The sequence below is a fragment of the Saccostrea echinata genome, unplaced genomic scaffold (assembly GCF_033153115.1).
Source record: "Saccostrea echinata isolate AGI-Se365-2 ecotype Australia unplaced genomic scaffold, CSIRO_AGI_Sech_v1 ptg000015l, whole genome shotgun sequence".
Lineage (NCBI taxonomy): Eukaryota > Metazoa > Mollusca > Bivalvia > Ostreida > Ostreidae > Saccostrea > Saccostrea echinata.
Genome location: NW_026889764.1, coordinates 11,668,399 through 11,689,152, shown reverse-complemented (window position 1 = coordinate 11,689,152; position 20,754 = coordinate 11,668,399). Strand labels below are relative to the sequence as shown.

The window sequence follows — 20,754 nt, the reverse complement described above, 5'->3', positions numbered from 1 at the left end:
AAAACAAACAAACAAATAAAACAAAAACCAAAAAAAAAAAAAAAAAAAAAGAAGAAAATCCCTCCCTGGTGGTTTCCCATCTTACACAAAAAAAAAAAATTCTTGAGACACAAATCAAACAAAAACCCAACCAACTAAAAGCACTTTTAAACAAATCTGAAAACTAAAAAAATACTTATCAACCTCTTCAATACAAAAAAAAGTAATAATACCAAAAAAAAAAAAAAAACAAAAAAAAAGAAGAAGGAATTCAATGCAACTCTTTTAAAACCTTGTCAAACATTACAAAAACAAGCCACAAAAAGTTATATAAAAACTGTATCACAATATGTAATACCCAACAGCTATAAAGGAAAAAAAAACTCCTTCACAAATTGTGTTATATTAGGCACCTGAATCTACAGGTATCTTACTGGAATGTACAAAAAAGCTAATTATTTATATGTATGTCTTATCATACTAATGTTCTCCCTGACAATGTTCATGTGCATTTTGAATATAAAATTAAGTTAATGTTATAGTTTATGAGACCTAGACCTAAAATAAGCAAAATGGTCAAAATTGAAAGTTTCCAATTACACAAGCATTTTGGATTATGTAGAATGGAATGGGGAACTGCATTAAAATCTAACAAACTCTTAATACCATTGAATACATATAGCATTAGGTCACTAAGTAAACAATTAATATTGCACACTGAAATAAAAAAATAAATACTAAGAAATTCTAGTCTGTTTTGGGTATCTATCTGAGAGCTCTGAGTTCACTTTATTAATTAAATTTCCTAGCAGGTCTAGCTGTCAGCTGGCTTTCAAGTACAAATTTCTTTTTAAAATCCATATTTTTGGCTTAGTGGTGACAACAATGGGAGGCAATGATCGAATATCAACTCTGAGTGTATCAAATCCATCAATCTTTGCTATTACAGAATGTGTACTCTGGTAAAACTGTAGAATATCATCATCACTGACAAAGAGGTGAGAGAAATCCAGCATCTCCTGAGATCCTGGTAGTATGTCCTCTGTCTTATTATATCTACAATGTACAATAATCTGGATTAATAGTAAAACTACAGGTGTAAAGATGTCAATACATTATTTGTGAAAAACATCTAATTCTATAGATAGTATGCTGGCAGACATAACCAACCCTGTGAATGGTGAGTAAACAGAGAGAAAAGGAAATGTATAAGGAAAATGTTTGGAAGCAAAGCAATGTATGTCCATCTCATCATATAGATAATTCAACATTCAATAATAGAGTATATCACTATGAAATAGCTGAGGCAAATGCAGAACTATTACTCCTTTCAATCATCATTCCATCAATGTCAGTTTTCCAGACTTATTTTCTTTTTGCTATGCAAGTACAGTACATGTAACCAATATTTATAGTGTGTGTCCACTAAAGTTGAACAAATCAAGCTGGAGTCCCATGTCAACTAAACTACTTTTTCTATATATTTTTTATAGCTCTTGGAGTTCAAATAAAAGAAAAATATTTAATTTGAACTTGAATGTTGGAAGAAGCACCAATGTCACATGGACACATCTAGTAAACAAGAGGCCCATGGGCCACATCGCTCACCTGAGTAACTTTGGCCATGCTGTTCTTAACCAGATTTCCCCCCTTTTAATATACCTATTGTGGCCCCGCCCTACCCCCGGGGGTCATGATTTGAACAATTTAGAATCTGCACTATCCCAGGATGCTTCCACATAAGTTTCAGCTTTTCTGGCCCAGTGGTTCTTGAGAAGAAGATTTTTTAAGATTTTTCCTATATATTTCAATGTAAAACTTGGATTCCCTATTGTGGCCCTGCCCTACCCCCGGGGTCATGATTTTTACAATTTAGAATCTACACTATCCCAGGATGCTTCCACATAAGTTTCAGCTTTTCTGGCCCAGTGGTTCTTGAGAAGAAGATTTTTAAAGATTTTTCCTATATATTTCAATGTAAAACTTGGAGTCCCTATTGTGGCCCCGTCCTACCCCCAGGGGTCATAATTTGAATAATATAGATTCTACCCTACCCCAGTATGCTTCCATATAAGTTTCAGTATTTCTAGCCCAGTGGTTCTTGAGAAGAAGATTTTTAAAGATTTTTCTTATATATTTCAATGTAAAACTTGGATTCCCTATTGTGGCCCCGCCCTACCCCCGGGGGTCATGATTTGAACAATTTAGAATCTGCACTATCCCAGGATGCTTCCACATAAGTTTCAGCTTTTCTGGCCCAGTGGTTCTTGAGAAGAAGATTTTTTAAGATTTTTCCTATATATTTCAATGTAAAACTTGGATTCCCTATTGTGGCCCTGCCCTACCCCCGGGGTCATGATTTTTACAATTTAGAATCTACACTATCCCAGGATGCTTCCACATAAGTTTCAGCTTTTCTGGCCCAGTGGTTCTTGAGAAGAAGATTTTTAAAGATTTTTCCTATATATTTCAATGTAAAACTTGGAGTCCCTATTGTGGCCCCGTCCTACCCCCAGGGGTCATAATTTGAATAATATAGATTCTACCCTACCCCAGTATGCTTCCATATAAGTTTCAGTATTTCTAGCCCAGTGGTTCTTGAGAAGAAGATTTTTAAAGATTTTTCTTATATATTTCAATGTAAAACTTGGATTCCCTATTGTGGCCCCGCCCTACCCCCGGGGGTCATGATTTTAACAATTTAGAATCTACACTACCTCAGGATGCTTCCATATAAGTTTCAGCTTTTCTGGCCCAGTGGTTCTTGAGAAGAAGATTTTTTAACGACCCCACCCTATTTTTGTCTTTTCTTGATTATCTCCCCTTGTAAGGGGACTTGGCCCTTTATTTTAACAATTTACACTCCCCTTCACCCAAGGATACTTTGTACCAAATTTGGTTAAAATTGGCCCAGTGGTTCTTGAGAAGAAGTTGAAAATGTGAAAAGTTTACAGATGGACGGACAGACGGACGGATAGACAGACAGATGGACGACGGACAATGGGTGATCAGAAAAGCTCACCTGAGCTTTCAGCTCAGGTGAGCTAAAAATATGTACATTGAAAATGTTGTATGAACAGTGAAAAACTTTAAGTATATACATGTATGTATTTCACATACAGAATTATAGTTTATTATAACTTGCCTCCATTTTGAGTTGATCTGTGTAAATCTAGTGACACCTGTCTGAGCAGCTGCTACATCAATGTGAAGATTGATGGCTACAAATTACAGAAATAAAATGATTAAGATGATTAACTTTTACTAAGATTCATTAATTACAAAATGCGAAGTTTGAAAATTGATGACAACTTTCAATTTTTGACAAAGAAATTTAAATTCAAAGGCTGAAGATAGGATAAGGACTGAAAAGCCAAACTCAAACAAAATAAAATTGAGGGATTTTCCATATCATGTTGGGAATGGGGAATTTTACGAAGATTTATCAAAAATTGGGAATTTTTTATGTACTATTGTTAGACTAAATTTCAAGAAGTGAGTCAGAATAAAGTTTATTACCAAAACAATTTTTTTGAAATTGAACCATTCTGTTCTTTTGAGTAAGAAAAATTGTCATTTACATATTGTTTGTTGTGAATTCCATTCCCGTACTTTTGTAAGAATTCTGATCCCAGTCGAATTTTAAACGTAAATAATTTAGGGAAAAATTGAGGTGGAAATTTGAGAAAAAATGGAGGGTTTTGCAATTGGGAATGGGGTCGAATTCGGCCCTACATGGGGCAGTGGAAAATCCATGAAGTTACAGACATAAATCATACACTACAAGAACAATTTATTACCTATATATGGCTTTTCCAACTGATGAAGTTTCTGCATGGCCTGTCCCCCTGGGTAATTCTGGTGAGAGACAAACAGAAATACTGTGGTACATGTGATGTTTCCTATAATGTGGCACACAGCAGCTAGAGCCACCAGTTTCTTGAAGCAGGACTTGGAACTATTAGCCAACCTGTGGAAGGTCACAACTCATGTACACGTAATACAAAAGAAAGGTGAAGACAAAATCTGACTAAGTGTTCTATCAATGAACAGTTTTACTCACATTTTAGAAACTGCAGATGCCGCCACAACATTGAAGATAGGTATCACATAAATGATAAAGCGTAACTCCTTATGAGGCAGATTGGAGTATAACAATACATAACCAATGGCAGGAATAAGGAGAGGTCGAAGGTGAGGGTTCAAGGTTATTCCTAAGGGAACTAAAAAGAAACTCATGGACAGGGCCCTAGGCAGGGCAGATGTGAAATACCACATAAAGGGCTCTGTCTGTTAGTAGTTAAGGATCATTTTGAAAGAGAAATTGAAATTATTATCTTAAATATATTTCAGCTCATAAAATGTAACTGTTCACTAAAATTCAACAGTGTGCTGGTGCATCTAAATGAATTATGTATCCTAATTTTGACATTTAAAAAACCAACAATCTAGTTTACCTGAGATTTTTCTCTAAGAGGATATGTAACATGTATGTTTATATTCTGTCATGCTTTATTTTCAGATGTTGGCTTCTACTGTAAATTCCTTATTTTACGCGAGTACTTAATATCGCGAAAGGGCTCTTAGACGCCAAATTGCGAGAACAATAATTCGCGAATGGACGGTTTACAATGAGATTTAACATTAATTTCAACACCATAATAATAAAAGCGTGTAATTATTTTTGTGAGTGGTGCTCCTCGCGTAATTACGCGTTAATTAATTCCTTACGTATATTTAGGAATCTACAGTATATAAAAATATCAGATGACTTTTCTATCATTTGTGGAACATATGTGGATAATCAAGGATACACCCCATTGAGAGCTTTTGTTCTCTACTGTATTGAACCATAAGACTTCTCCCTCTGGCCACAACCAGCGTCTCCAGAAAAAACTATCCACCAGGACTGTAAGACCTGATAAGAAAAACTATAGTAATGAAAATAGTTGGGGACAACATTAAATAGAGTAAAAGGCAGCAAGCCTCTACAAAAGGTTAAAAAAAATCTGAAAATTCCAAAAATATTATACATGCAAATGAATGTATTTAACTTTGATCTTAAGAAAGGATTTTTGCATATAATCAGTCAATCACAAATTTTGCTAAAATCTAATAATCAAGTATGAAAACCATCAATTCATCAAAATTTTTACAATCAAAAATTATATATCAAATTTCATATGACAACATTGTGTGTCCAAAAGTTTTACTGATAAAGTTACTGCCATTAATTTAAATGTACAATTTATAGTATGAATTATCTATATGAATAGTGCTGTACTCACTAAGTAGGAGGATTCCAGCTGGAATAACATGCTTTAAAAAATCAGTAAAGCTCAGCCTCTTGGAGAAAAGTTCTGCTGCCAGAATTAGTCCCAGAAATACAGCTAGCTCTGATCGGAATATAATAATGGCTGCCCCAGATATCCATAGAAACTGTCCATGGTTCTGTCTTATCCAGGCCGCTAATGCAAACAACACTGTAATGATTACGGCACAGTAAAGTCGCATGATTTATAAGTGAATATAATTCTTCAGCAGCACATGAAACACTTATCTTATCTGGCCTTCAATCATCTTCAAACAGGTAACAAAAAAAAGTTAGATCCATATTTATCTTGAATCTCACTCAAATGTTTTAATCATGTGGAAAGTATATTTTTATGCAGTTTTCATAATTAGCATCTGGTTTAAAAAAAAAACAACAAAAACAAAGTGGATTTCTTTATCATCATTTGACTGCCTATTCCATCTGATAGCTTCTGTATTTGATTTGTCAATATTCATAGATGTAATTTCTATGAACAATGATGAACTGAAAATGAGAAAACATCTACATGTACATGTATTTTACCTAATACAAGAGCAAATGTGTTGGGTAGTGGTCTTGACATATAGAACATAAAATGGAACTGTGTTGCTGTTATAATAAACATCCATCTCTTGACACCAGGACCAAAGCGGAACTTGATGGCATTACCAAAAGCAGAGAGCGCTGCCAGAACATAAAGTCCTAATGCAATTCTTACTGAAATATAAGACTTTGAAATTTGTCTGAGTAAAGTGACAAATTTTCTCTCAATCTATGACATACATTGAATGAAATAAAGTGCTCTTAGTATTTACTTAATAATCTAGGAAGAATGGATGCATTGATACATCTACATTATGGAATTTCAGGTATAATTATTTACTTAATAAATCTGAACTTGTTTGGAAAGACTTCATAAACAGATGTTTTATTATTTACTTAATAAATCTGAACTTGTTTGGAAAGACTTCATAAACAGATATTTTATGATGTAACATCCTGTAAAATCACATATTATTTTCGTGGGGTCAAATTTTCGTGGTTTGAGGAAAAACTATGGGTTCATGGGTATTTGATTTCGTGGATGAAGCATTGTTGAGTAGTTATGTATATAACATTTTACATTTGGTGGTGAACTTGATTTCGTGGGTCTCTTCATACCTCGAAAACAACGAAAATTAAACCCCCATGAAAATTTGTGACTTAACAGTACTTCTCAAATCTGACTCAAGGTGTTATTAGAATGAAAATACCCCTGGATTGAAGTGCTCTTTAGTTTGTCTATTCAACTCAGTAATAGTTAATTTTTCATACCTAAATATTGTGATATAAATTTGGAGAGCTTCAGACACTGACAGAGGAACACTGCTGGATATGTTGTCACAGCTAGAGCAAGGGGGCCAAGAAAGGTTCTGGGAACCACACCGGGAAATTCTAAATGGTCATACTGAAAAAGAGTACAGTCAATACTTTATCAACAGTCTAATGCTAAGCTAGATTTTGTACAGTTATAATCTTGGATTGAACTAATAAATGATTTTTTTAAAAAAAAAAACTTTAATAAATCTTTCCTGGTTTTTATCGTGGTGATTTTCCTTGATCTCTCTGAAAGCCTTCAACACATTTTTTTTTTTGATTATACAAAACACCACTTCCTGAGATGAAGAAATCTGACTTCTATAACCAACACACACACATGTAACAGTTTGTACGGGATTGGCAGAGTTTACCTGATTAATGTTGATGCCATGATATAGTATGTCATGAGCTGCCTGTATGTTAAAACTCTCCTCTACTTTAGTGAATGGACAGACAACAATGTGTAGAAGCATGACAGCCCCTGCCAGGGACTCCACTGATGGCCATCGCATGTTTCTCAACCCTAAAATATTTGGTATTTTAGATTGAATGCTGTTATTTACAGGTGTGTTAATAATTATTACAGTAATGCATCTTAATTTTTTTTCTTATAATCATTAATTGGTACAACAACTATCTGTATACACATGTACTATATCACAGATTTTCTTTTGTTTATACACAGGTCTGGCACAATCTCTTGATTTATCTTAAAGCAATTTATAGCAATATCATGGTCATCTGGTTATCAAGTTTTTAAAAATTGCTTTTTTAAACTACCGATCAAATTCTTTTTTCCTTAGCTGTATTTTATTCAAAATGTACCACAAAAAAATATTTTGGCAACTGATTAGCTCTATAAATTTAGCTATCACAGGAATTAATGCAAAAAAAAGGTAGACTTTCAAAATGTCCTTTACATAGCATTTATTGTTAAAACTGAGGGCAATATACAGTTTAACTGCTATCTACCATACTATATATGATATATTTTTTAACAGTTAAGCCAGGGACCTATATACTAATAGTATATAGGTCCCTGGTTAAGCCAAGGAGTGCCTTTGGCTATGTACATGTATATAGCCATTAAGCATTTTGACCCAGACCTTAATTTACTTCAGGAATGAAAATATAACAAGAGGCCCAATGGCCTTAACGGTCACCTGAGTACAATACAACAATTTAGAGGATCCATAAACTGATAAATGAAGCTTTAAATGTTGCCCAAAAGCAAGAAAAATAGTATGATAAGCATCAACAGAATAATTGGTATAGCATCTATCTGTCCCCCTTTTAACACTATTACCATGCAGACTATTAACAAAATGTCTATTATTAATCCCAAATTACTACTTCTCACATTGGTCTCTGATAAAAATACCCTTGCATACTAAAACTTTTACTCTGTTTGCCTCAAATATGCCCAGAAGCATAGAAGATTTTCAAAGAAATGCATGTTCACTATATAATTAAATAAATAAAGCCCCCCCTCCCCCCCTTACACCAGAACATCTTACCCAGGAGCCATGAACTCACAATTCTGGAAGAAGAACTTTGCTTTATTACCAGTAGTACAAAAAATATTTTGAAAGAAATTATGCATTTTCACTATAAAATCAATAGAGCCCCCCCCCCCTTTCACCAGAACCCTGACCCAGGGGCCATGATTTTCACAATTTTGGAAGAGGCATTCTTCCTTATCATAACCATGCACTTTCTTTATTTGAATAATACCCAGGAGCAGAGAAGAAGATTTTGAAAGAATTTATGCATTTTCCCTATATAATCAATTGAGCCCCACCCTGACAGCAGAACCCTTCACCCAGGGGCCACGAAATTCACAATTTCTGAGGAGGCAGCCATGCTCATCATAACTATGTACTTAGTTAATTAAATATCCAGGAGAGAGAAGATTTTCAAAGAAATAATGCATTTTCACTTTATATATATATATCAATTGAGCCCCACCCTGACACCAACACCCCGACCCAGGGGCCATGAAATTCACAATTTTGGAAGAGGAAACCATGCTCATCATAACTATGCACTAAGTTAGTTTATTTAATACTCAAGAACAGAGAAGAAGATTTTCAAAGAATTTAAAATGCAAATAATCAATAGAGCCCCACTCTAACACCTGAACTCCTGACCCTGGGGCCATGAAATTCACAATTTCTGAAAAGGCAGCCATGCTCATCTTATCTATGTTCTTAGTTAGTTTATTTCATACCCAGGAGCAGAAAAGAAGATTTTCAAAGAATTAATGTATTTTCACTATATAATCAATAGAGCCCCACCCTAACACCAGAACCCCTGACCCTGTAACTGTACATACATGTATATATTTAAAACATGTATACATACATTTGGAAAGAAATTGTTTGACCTCTGGCACACACACAAACTAAATAAACAAATTGTGGTAGACATTGGTACATGTGGTGTATTTTTAAGAATCTAAAAGTGATTTTACAAAAACTTATCTAAAGACCACAATGATACAGCAGGTCTACCATCTAGCACAATCTCTTGATTTAGCTATAATAATTAATAGATGTACTTTGGAGCTTAATTGAATTAGCTTTATATAGCTTTATTAAGCTTTCAAAATAACTTGACAGTGCTATTTCAAAACAGTTTTTAAGAAATATTTGTTTTTATTTTTATAAGAAATAGACAAAAAGTCACAAGTATGTGACAACTCAAATTTGTACAATGAACTATTTAAAAAAACAATTCCAAATCAGTAGGGACATAGTGAATTAAACGGGAAAATAGTGCTCGCATGATTTAGATGACATAGTTTTGTTTAATATTTGCCATGTTGTTTTCCAAATTTTGCAACTCAACTGCCCAAAAATATATATTAAAGGCAGGCATAAGACATCTGTTATCTAATGACACAGGGTCATTCTAGTCTGGGGCAAAACAAATTGTGCTGAATTCTCTTGTTGACCATGCATAACTGACCTTAATTTAAAAATTCATTCATTGACAAGACATAACTATTTACTGTGTGGTCACAAAGCTTTATATAGCTCCAAGAAGTTTAGAATTTGGAGAACAAAAGTTTCTAAAGGAGACCTTATTTAATGAGTGATTTTTTCATGTATTGTTTTCAGAAGAGTTCAAAGCTGAAAAATGTCACTGCACTTAAATTAAGTGCAACTTTTTTACTTGCTGTGAAAATTGCATATTTAAGAAAAAATTATATTAAAAATAGCTAATATTGTGAATAGCTTAATCGAGCCGTATAGCTAATTTAAGCTATATAGCTAATTAGCTATATAGCTAAATCAAGAGATTATGCCGGGTTTGACAGAGAAAATTAGGGCCTAGGCCTAGAACGAGTTGACCCTGCTAAATGATAAAATCTAGTAAATGGTGCTTTGAATGAAAAACAGCGATAAATAAACATTTTCAAAATAAATTAAAAATGCTTACTATGTAAGACAAATTCTTTTAAATCACCATACCAAGGAAACAAGCAAGACATAGCACATTTTTGGCATGATATCGACCACAGCAACAGGTAAATTGACTTCCGGTTGTGTACACAAATTTTGTGACGTTTTACACAAGTGCCTTCGTGGACTTCGAAAATAAAGTGGTTGTAGCAGCAATATTTTTGACAAATAACCCTAGACTACATTATGACACGTATGTTTGTTAATGCAATGTAATATCTGAAAGGCAAAACAAGTAACAAGCAGATGCGCTATGTATGAAAATAATTTTTCTTGAATATTTCGAAATAAACAGACTCAGAAAAGTGGAGTGAAATGTGTAACAAAATGACTGAGTGTTGATTGAGTGAAAGTGTTTCAGGTAAGTAAACTTATTATTGTAATAAATCGACGTTAACAAGGAGATGTATTGTTCTTTTTTTTTTAATAAAGTTATACCATTATTGATTACTTCAACTTAAGCTGTCAACATTCATTTGCTTTATAAATGTGCATCTTCCAACATGTGCAACCTATTGCATCATGTGCATTTGGCACCCTTCATTTTTGCACAGTTATTATCAGGGACCTATAGTATATAGGTTTCTGTTATTATTTCTTGGATCATTTTTTTTTTCCAATTTTTTCTTGACTGACCTCTTTACAATGCTCCTGAAGCCTCTCCAGTTCTCACTGTCTTTGGGTGGGTGGGAGTAGAAGAAGGAGGGATCTATGTGTGAGTACTTGTTTTATAAAGAATGTTGGGGGAAGGAACCATTTTTTATATAAATATATACAGACATGCCAATCAATCCTTTTCTGTAAATTATTAAATTATGATAATAAAAGAATGTATTCATATTTTCAAAAGAACCAGCTTTTAGGGGAGAACAATTTCCCGGAAAAAGTCACATTTCCAAATCAGTGTTTATTAGTTATTTTCTACCATATGTATATTTAAATGTTTAAAATTTGCATTTGAACCCAAAATTTATTATTTGCATGGCAATTTTAAATTGCAACCCGTAAAGTTGGGTGAAACAATATTTTCCCCATTAAAGCACTATTTGTTTGCATGAATTTAGCATAGAAGTCATTTAGGACAGGCCTGCCCCAAAATAAAACTATGAAATTTTGATACTATGTGCTCTTAGAAATAATTAAAAATAGGATTTTTGGAGGCACCCCTGCCCTTGTGCGAAGCTCAGAATGTGACAACAATAATTATAAAGGTACATAGTTAAAGTCAGTGAAAAGGTTCACAAATGTAGAGAATGAAAAAAAAAAATAAATAAAAGAAAAATAATTAAAAATAAAAACAAAACATGCAAAATAAGCTAAATATGTTTAATTTTCATTTTTGACTAAACCACTTGTGGTATTAACCTAACAAACGTACAGCACAAACAACGTGTTTCAATGTACAGTTTTATGTAGATCAGGTGTACACATGCGTCTCCCAATCTTTTATTTGTAAATTAAATTTTAGCCAAATGAAAATATTCAACTATGATTAAAGATCATCTTTAATATCCATTGTGTTTTTAAGACAGAACAGAAGCTTAAAATATTTTTCTTTAGCATGGATTAAGATGATTGTACAGTTCAGAGAAATTTTGTCAAAACTATTACATGTATATTCCTTTTATTTTATTTGCAGTTGTTTGAAGAATGGGCAACTATGAAACTCATGATTTGGCCCCAGTTAGAGATGATGAAAGAAAAGAGTTGAATCTGAGTAGAAAAATAACATACAAACAGTATTGCAAGGTAAATACTTAACAAGAAAACATTAAGTAAAAATTAAAGCAGCAGTATATTTACGCTCAAGATCTAGTAAATGAAAGGTGCCTACAGATTTCTCGAATTTGAGAAACAAGTTCTTTTAATGATCCTTTACAAATATAGCTTCCCAGTTGGTAAAAAAGATGTTTGTGGACTTAATTTTAGGGTAAACTCAATGTAAAAACATATTTTAAACTGTCATTTTCAATGAAAAATGAAGAAAGTCAGGTATAAATTTCTGGGTTTTTTTCCATCTCAGAAAAAGAAAATGTATCAATATTGCCTACAGTCTCAGAAAATGTTTTTTTCATATCTTCTTGACCTTTACTTTAAAAAGATATTAAATTGAAATTAGGTATTGGGGTTACTTTTGACATTATTTCATTGACAAATTGAATTCAATGAAAATGCTTCATTTTCTACATTATTCTATTAAAGCAGTAAATTGCGTGAAAAATTAAGTTTAAATCAATTAATTATGACATCATAATAGATCTAACATGAAAAAGACAATCTAAACTCATTTACTAGATCTTGACCTTAAGAAATGAATTAAATTTTTGAAAATTCATGAAGACTTGAACTATATGACACTTCATGCCAGCATTTTTCATATGAAGTGCATTAGCGCTTCATGATAAATATCCTGGCATGAAGCGTTGTAGTTGATGTTCCTCATGAATTTTCAAACATTTAATTCATATATTTACATTATTTATCTGAAGAGTTGCTAAAAATTATGCCATTCAGCTGTCATTTTTAAAGCAAAACAGTTTGTACTATAGTTTTGACATCCAGTACAGTATTATATGTATGACGTAACAGTAGAGATATTATTACTTATCCATGATAGTTCAGGAGAAAATGAACTGATTTCTAATTTGTAAAGAGTCTTAAGGTCTAAATAGATAGAATTGGTACAAGCCAAATATTTTTTCAAAGTTTTAATTTTATGAATTCATTTTAATTATGGTAAGTGAACTTAATTTATCAACATGATCAACAACTAGAAATCTACATGTATAAAAAAAATATCAAGATGGAACATGTTAGTTTCTTAGTTTGTTGTTTTAGACTTAATTAATCTCTGAAAAAAATTAATTTTTTAAAAGGAACATTAAAATGACTAGTTATAATTTGTTATTTACATTTCATCAGTCAAAAATCATGCATTATACTTGTTATAACACAGATTGATTGATACAGTTTAAAAATTATTTTCCAATGAAGCATATTAAGGGGATTTTCCATGAGGGCTGCTTGACCGAGATTCCTTGGAACATCAGGGACTCCATTTCTCTTTATGAGCGGATGACAGTTGCCTTCAATGCGGTCCCTGAGATCCCCCCAGAAATGCCCCTCAGGCTTCCTCACCTGCACACCATTGATCTTAGTCACAATGTATTGGAAACATTACCTGAGAGCTTCGGCTTGCAATTTCATCTCCGAACTTTGATCCTACGCAACAATAGACTGAAATCTCTACCAGAGTCTTTTGTTCATCTAGTCAAACTAGAAAAAATAGATTTATCTAACAATTTGCTCAAGGAATTACCCCAGGATATTGGAAATATGGAAGCTATTCAGAAACTTAATGTGAGTGGCAATAAGCTTCGACAACTTCCCCTGTCTCTTGGTGCTTCTACAACTCTAGTCTTACTAATGGCTCAACAAAATCGACTTTATGAACCTCCGCAAGCAATCTGTGATGAAGGGTCGGACGTGACCTTAAGTTTTTTACGCAAGCTTTACAAAAACAGTAAACCACTTCATGAGAAAAGACCTTTGACTCCACTGAACGAGTTTCCTCGAGTCAGAGGTAACCAGTTACACAGTGCGGTCCCTAACCCTCACTCTGCCAACATGCAATACATCCAGTCTCAGACACATACAACAAACACCCCCAGTAGGATCAAAACTCCCCTCCTTCCACCTTTAGGGGCCAGCTCTTTGGAATCAGATGTTCTGAAAGATAAAGTTATAGGTTTGTAACATATTGGACTTTAAGATATTATACTGTATAAAGTTGCATCTGCTATATCATAACATTGGCTTAATTAATTCGGACTGCAATATTTAAAATTTGATTGATTAATTTAAGAAAAGTAATGCCCATTCTGAAGAAGAAAATGATTTTTTTTTTCAGGTTTGATAATTGTTTTTATCTCAAAAAATGTTGTTTTCTTTTTAAAGTTATTTAATTGTACTTTTGATATAGAATTTTCTTCATGAATAACTCTCAACAAAAATCTTGTTTCTATAGGATTGCTGTATGGTGCTGCTATTGGTGATGCCCTGGGGCTTGCCACTCGAGGAATGAGTAGAGATGAGTGCTCATTTTACTACGACACAGACGACATTGATTATACACAGATTTTACAAGACAGACAGCGCGTTCTGTGGCGAGCTGGAGACTGGACGTCAAACTTTGATTCCATGGTAACAATAACTGTCACTATAAAAAATTCGGTATTGATCTACAATATTAGCCATCTTAAAAATATCAATGGAATAAATTTAAAGTAACAGTGGAGAAATGCTCAAAATAAGTAAATGTTCATTGTATTTTAGCTTGCCAGTGGAAATTTAATTTCATATTTTAATATTTCCATACATACATGCATACATGTTTTTTATTGATAAATTATGCAATATAAGTATCTTTCTCTGTGCATTAATAGATTGTTATTCTTAGGCTTTTTGACAACATAACATACTAGATATACATTAACAAGCCCCATCTCTGATTTTAATAATTCAATTCATCTTTTCAGTTACTGGTGCTGGACTCCATCCTGGCTTGGGCAGGTGTGGTGGATGAACTGGACTTTGCCAAGCGATTGAAGGAATGGAGTGAGCGAGGGTACCCTGAGCTGGGGGACACAGAGGGGATAGTACTCAGTCAAACCATTAAAAAAGTGAGAGGAATAATTAGTGGTGTTCCAATCATCGATTATAATCGAAAATCAGTCGATTGCTGGCGTAATCCAAGCGCTCGATTACAAAATTTTTATTCTGATTAATCGGGTTATTTTTTTTTTTTTTTACGAGCGTAATTAGTTTTTAAGCCAAATATTCCAGCCGTGACTTTTCTATTAACTTATTTGTGTATCGTAATGGCGCAGATGATGAGACATTGTATTCATACTCGAGTAACAACGCTCATTCCGGGGTATGGGCGTACTTTGGATTCTACAAAATGAACGTAGAACCAGCTTGACTAGATAGAACATTCTATAGTTCAAATGATATTGTCCTAAGGACTAGGGGTTGTCCCGAGACACAGTTAGATTATTCTAACTACAGCTGGACCACCACAGAAAGTAGTTATTCAACCATTCTTACCATTTTATAAACTAAATTGAAGGACTTTGTAAATGTCCGATTATAATTGATAATTAGTTAGTTACAGTAGCCTGATCATCGATTTTAAAATTTTTACTGATTCCCATCACTAGGAATAATGACTATAAACTGATAAAGGAAAGAGAAATACATGTACATGCAGTATAAACTTGCAAAGGAAAGAATTTTTGTATGACAGTTTTTTCCATGAAAATTATTTACTGTGGTTATTACCATGAAATTTAAGGATATTTAAAAATCTATTCAAAGCTTTAAGAAATTTTAAGTGACTGTGATATGCAGTTACATGTGCAGACAACTAGAGGAATATGTACTTAATTGAGTAATCTGTATAATTAATGATTCTGATGTACCTTGTGTAGGCTGTTGTTCTTTATTTCTTTTCTGGTTTGTTTTTATTATGAAATTTAAAAAGAATGTTTAGTTTGTCTATGTAATATATGTGTTTAATCTATTTGGCCTCTGTATGATGATTATTATGAAGAATTTGAAACATTTTTTAGTTAATTGGTGAGAAAGACTTCACAGAAAATCCTCACTCAGTGGCAACCAGAGTTTACCTCCAAGAGCTGAACACTACAGCATCAGAACAGAATGGCTACATTGTAAGTGAGGATGAGAGGTCCAGCATAAGCAGTATATCTAGTAGCATCAGCAGTATAAGCAGTGATCGCAGTCCTCGCAAGCATCTACTACACAGTGTCAGCTCAGAGTCAGAGTTCTGTGTGGGATGTGATCAGCCCTGTGTGGATAATGGAGCAATTGTCAGGACTGCCATTCTTGGTAACAAAACATTTTGACAATCAGCTTGTATTTAGTTTGACAACAATATGCTGATACAGTTTATATTTAAAATACTTATTTGAAATTTTTTGGGGGCATTTGAAGAAAAACAGACTGTTTTTGAATTAATAATTTATTTCTTCTAAAATGTTTTGCAAAAATATTTACATAATTTTGCAAATTTTTTGTCAATTAATAAACAAACAAGTACAACTTGTAATCTTGGTTAAATTACTTCCGTAACTGCATGGCATGTCATGTGACCCCCGAACATTTTTTCTGGTATTTATGTCCCAGTGGAAACCTCTTAAGAAGAAGGTATCTTATGTGAACACATTCTTTAGATTGGGTTTTTCCCTGACAGGTGTTCCTAATTTCTTTGATTTGACTGAGGTACAGAACAATACACTGAGGATCTGTAATTCCACCCACCCAAGTCCTCTGTCTCAGGCTGCATGCTGTGTCATATCTGTCATCATCGCCTGTATGTTACAGGTACAAAAAGATGTTTCATTACAATAATTATAAAAAAAAAAAGCCAATAAAATAAAGGAGGCTTACCGTGTGGAAATAAACATGATTTTTTTAAAAAATGTACAATGATTGTTATATGCTCAGTGAACCCCAAATAAGAATCCAGTTTTGTCATTTTTTTTTTTTTACATACATGTCCATGTTATTTTTATCCCAAAATCATTATCAATATTTAGCATGAAGAATCATATTTTTGTCATTTTACTGTTGTGGAGCAGCGATTATGATCGCTCCATGGTTTTGAAAAACACCAGCTCACCTCTTCATCCAAAATTATTGTGAAAACAATCTATATCAGGACCTTTTGCATCAAAATTAAAAGTATTATCAAACCATTGTACAGGGAAAGAATGAAATGCAGACCTGTAAAGAAATTGAGGAAATCATTACAATAGCTCGAGATCAAGGGAGAAAACTCCTGGTGACCACTGAGGAGAAGGCCGATTTTGAATACTACTGCAGTTTACAGGACATAGACAGGTAAAGCTGTTGTAGTTTACAGGACATAGACAGGTAAAGGTGATTTTGAATGCTTCTGTAGTTTACAGGATCTAGCTATAGACAGGTAAAGGGGGATTTTAAATAGTACTGTCATTTACAGGACTTAGACAGGTAAAGGTGATTTTGAGTACTAAATGTACTGTAGTTTACAGGACCTAGACCAGTAAAAGTGCTTTTGAGCATGACTGTAGTCTACAGGAGCTGGAATCATGTAGGTAAATATGATTTTGAGTACTACTGTAGTTTACAGGAACTAGACAGGGGTAAAGGTGATTTTGAGTGCTACTGTAGTTTACAGCTAAAGATGATTTTAAGTACTCCTGTAGTTTACAGGTAAATGCTGATTCCTTAGCACTTTCTACTGTAGTTTACAGGAACTAGACATGTAAAGGTGATTTTGTAAACTATTGCACAATGTCTAGTATTGTCTACAATATTATTGTTGACAAGATACAATGCAAGTGCCATTCTACACAATCAGCCTGATCCACAAATGATCGGGCATGCAGATGATTCCACATCAATACATGAATAAATAAATAAAATGGCATGATTCTGCATTATTCATGAAAAATGGTTAAAAGTATTTAGGAATGTCTCTTTCCAAAATGTAACAAAATATGAATATTTATTTGAAAAAATAATAATTTCACAATTTCACAATTTTATTGTACATTTATGTGTAAAACAATAAAAACATTATGTCTGTGAGTTCAAGAAACAATTTTTTGAGAACATACGCATTTATAGTAGAGCATGCTCTGAGTGCGATAAATTTTTAAACCGAGGCAAACTACTGACAATTAAGTTGATGTTACAGAGATTTCAACAGCCTCATTTAAAGAAGAGCATTTCAAAAATTCTCTGGTCCTTATAATGACCTTGTTTGCAAATACATCCTATCATTGGATCATATCTTGTTTCATATAAATTGAGGCCATTGTTTTTATCCTAAATTTTACTACTGATTATTCTGTCTACCTGAATGATACTTAAGGATCACAGCAGATTTGACCAGTCAACAAGGCATGTTTATTCCTCCTAGGCATCTAATACGACCTCTAGAATTTCTAAGGGTCCGTGTTTTATATCCTCTTCAAAAATTTGTATTGTTTTAAAGATTTTTGAGATCAAACATTTTTTTGATTGTTATCTTCATTTTTTTTTGATACAGTACAAAAAAGAATATTCAGGTTATATTCATATACATTTATGTCCATGTTATGTACACATATGTTTACTCTATATATTTCAGGTTAGATGTGAATGAGTATGGAAAGTCCTCCTACTGTATGAAGCCTCTGGGGGCAGCTCTTATCAGTCTTAGGTCTAGGGAATCCTTTAAGTAAGTGGGACCTTACTTTTAGTGTACTCTTAAAATGGAATTCAAAGTGTATCTACATGTATGTAGTACTGTTCATAATTGTAAATCTGTACGTATTTTTACTTACAGAATTTTTTTAAAGTTCTGTTTTGTAAGGAAGTGCTTACTCCACCGTGATTCTATCTCTGATTTTTCAGAGGTCCCTGATTGCTCTGCTCTCAGTTTGTGTTTGAATGTTTATTTGGACTCTTGAGCATCATATTATGTTACCTTCATGTTTCTTTAATAATCTTTTATTGACAATTACAAACTTTAATTAAAATATTAGTGTTACAAGTTAGAATAAACAAGTAAAAAAGATGCTTGTGCTAAACTATGAGGTAGTGAATCCCAGTTAGGCCGGAACTGCCAAAATCTACAGAGCTGGGTGTAATCTAAAAATGAAGTTAACAGCACAGTCAGAACAGGTAGAATCAGCAGATAATCATTTTGTTACTTTTTTTCAACAGAGATTGCATGATGAAGATGATCCTGGCTGCAGGAGATTCCAACAGCAATTGTTGTGTGGCTGGGGCCGTCTTGGGCTCAAAGGTGGGATTCTCTCGCTTACCAAAACACTGGGTCCATGGACTTAGAAAGAAACAGACTGCTTGGCTCAATGTCAAGGTCAATCTACTTCTAGACATGATAGGACTTCCTTAACCATGAAAGGGACATAACCTTGTATTTGCTTTATATTACCTTCCATGACACAAGTTTTGCTTTTCCATGAAAGAGAGTTTTCTTATTGATTTTGATTGTATGACATGTAAAAAACTTGAGGGATTATTTACCCTGAGTTTGATCAAAAGTCTTTGACCATGGTTTTGCAAGGGTCACATTTATCTAGTTTAGTTTATAATAAGGCTATATTAGCCTTTACTTTACAGAGGTTTAAAACAATTTTCTTTCGTGCATGACAGGACATTCTGGAACTATTCCTCAAGGTCATGACCACACGTTTTCTAAATATTACCTGGCTCTTACAGAGTTGTCCCTAAGACCCTGCGGGGGCTAGGAAATTTCCCCACTTATAATGACATTATCCCCCGGCTTCTCTGGTATTCCCCCTCAACCCCTTGTTTGGGGAGGAACCCCAGACCCCCCTTCTACTTTTTAGCTCACCTGAGCTGAAAGCTCAAGTGAGCTTTTCTGATCACATTTTGTCCGGCGTCCGTCTGTCCGTTCGTCTGTCTGTCTGTAAACTTTTCACATTTTCGACTTCTTCCCAAGAACCACTGGGCCAATTTCAACCAAACTTGCCACAAAGTATCCTTGGGTAAAGGGGATTCAAGTTTGTTCAAATGAAGGGCCACGCCCTCTTTCAAAGGAAGATAATTAGGAATTACTGAAAAAAATTATGGCATCATTTAAAAATCTTCTTCTCAAGAACCATAGGGCCAGGAAAGATGAAACTCATGTGGAAGCATCCTTAGGTAGTGTAGATTCAAATTTGTTCAAATTATGACCCCCGGGGGTAGGGCGGGGCCACAATGGAGGATCAAAGTTTTACATAGAAATATATAGGAAAGATCTTTAAAAATCTTCTTCTCAAGAACAGCAAAGCCATGATGAGTCATATTTATATGGAAGCATCCTCAGGTAGTATAGATTCAAGTTTGTTCAAATCATGACCCCCGGGGGTAGGGCGGGGCCACAATGGAGGATCAAAGTTTTACATAGAAATATATAGGAAAAATCTTTAAAAATCTTCTTCTCAAGAACAGCAAAGCCATGATGAGTCATATTTATATGGAAGCATCCTCACGTAGTGTAGATTCAAGTTTGTTCAAATCATGACCCCTGGGGGTAGGGCGGGGCCACAATGGAGGATCAAAGTTTTACATAGAAATATATAGGAAAAATCTTTAAAAATCTTCTTCTCAAGAACAGCAAAGCCATGATAAGTCATATTTATATGGAAGCATCCTCAGGTAGTGTAGATTCAAATTTGTTCAAATCATGACCCCCGGGGGTAGGGCGGGGCCACAATGGAGGATCAAAGCTTTACATAGAAATATATAGGAAAAATCTTTAAAAATCTTCTTCTCAAGAACAGCAAAGCCATGATAAGTCATATTTATAAGGAAGCATCCTCAGGTAGTATAGATTCAAATTTGTTCAAATCATGACCCCTGGGGATAGGGCGGGGTCGCAATGGAGGATCAAAGTTTTACATAGAAATATATAGGAAAAATCTTTAAAAATCTTCTTCTCAAGAACAGCAAAGCCATGATGAGTCATATTTATATGGAAGCATCCTCAGGTAGTGTAGATTCAGATTTGTTCAAACCATGACCCCCGGGGGTAGGGTGGGGTCACAA

General features: G+C 33.9%; 2 protein-coding genes across 3 annotated transcripts; one reads left to right on the top strand and one right to left on the bottom strand.

Moving 5' to 3' along the window:
* Window positions 1-251: 251 nt before the first annotated feature.
* Window positions 252-10,235, bottom strand: LOC133187534 (dol-P-Man:Man(7)GlcNAc(2)-PP-Dol alpha-1,6-mannosyltransferase-like). Its single transcript, XM_061322937.1, has 10 exons — window positions 10,097-10,235; window positions 7,024-7,175; window positions 6,608-6,740; window positions 5,837-6,010; window positions 5,268-5,462; window positions 4,794-4,897; window positions 4,043-4,269; window positions 3,780-3,949; window positions 3,125-3,200; window positions 252-1,035 (listed from the first exon to the last, which is right to left on the bottom strand). Exons 1-10 carry the CDS (start codon window positions 10,146-10,148, stop codon window positions 801-803), a joined length of 1,518 nt encoding a protein of 505 aa, XP_061178921.1. The 5' UTR covers window positions 10,149-10,235; the 3' UTR covers window positions 252-800.
* Window positions 10,191-20,118, top strand: LOC133187526 (uncharacterized). 2 transcript variants are annotated; one of them, XM_061322929.1, is made up of 10 exons: window positions 10,191-10,312; window positions 11,759-11,868; window positions 13,114-13,867; window positions 14,147-14,322; window positions 14,658-14,801; window positions 15,753-16,032; window positions 16,397-16,527; window positions 16,910-17,046; window positions 18,323-18,412; window positions 18,901-20,117. In XM_061322929.1, exons 2-10 carry the CDS (start codon window positions 11,770-11,772, stop codon window positions 19,091-19,093), a joined length of 2,004 nt encoding a protein of 667 aa, XP_061178913.1. In that variant the 5' UTR covers window positions 10,191-10,312; window positions 11,759-11,769; the 3' UTR covers window positions 19,094-20,117. The 2 variants fall into 2 exon arrangements, with proteins under 2 accessions (XP_061178913.1, XP_061178914.1); XM_061322930.1 differs by lacking the exon at window positions 10,191-10,312 and adding an exon at window positions 10,327-10,480 and having other exon boundaries at window positions 18,901-20,118.
* Window positions 20,119-20,754: the final 636 nt, after the last annotated feature.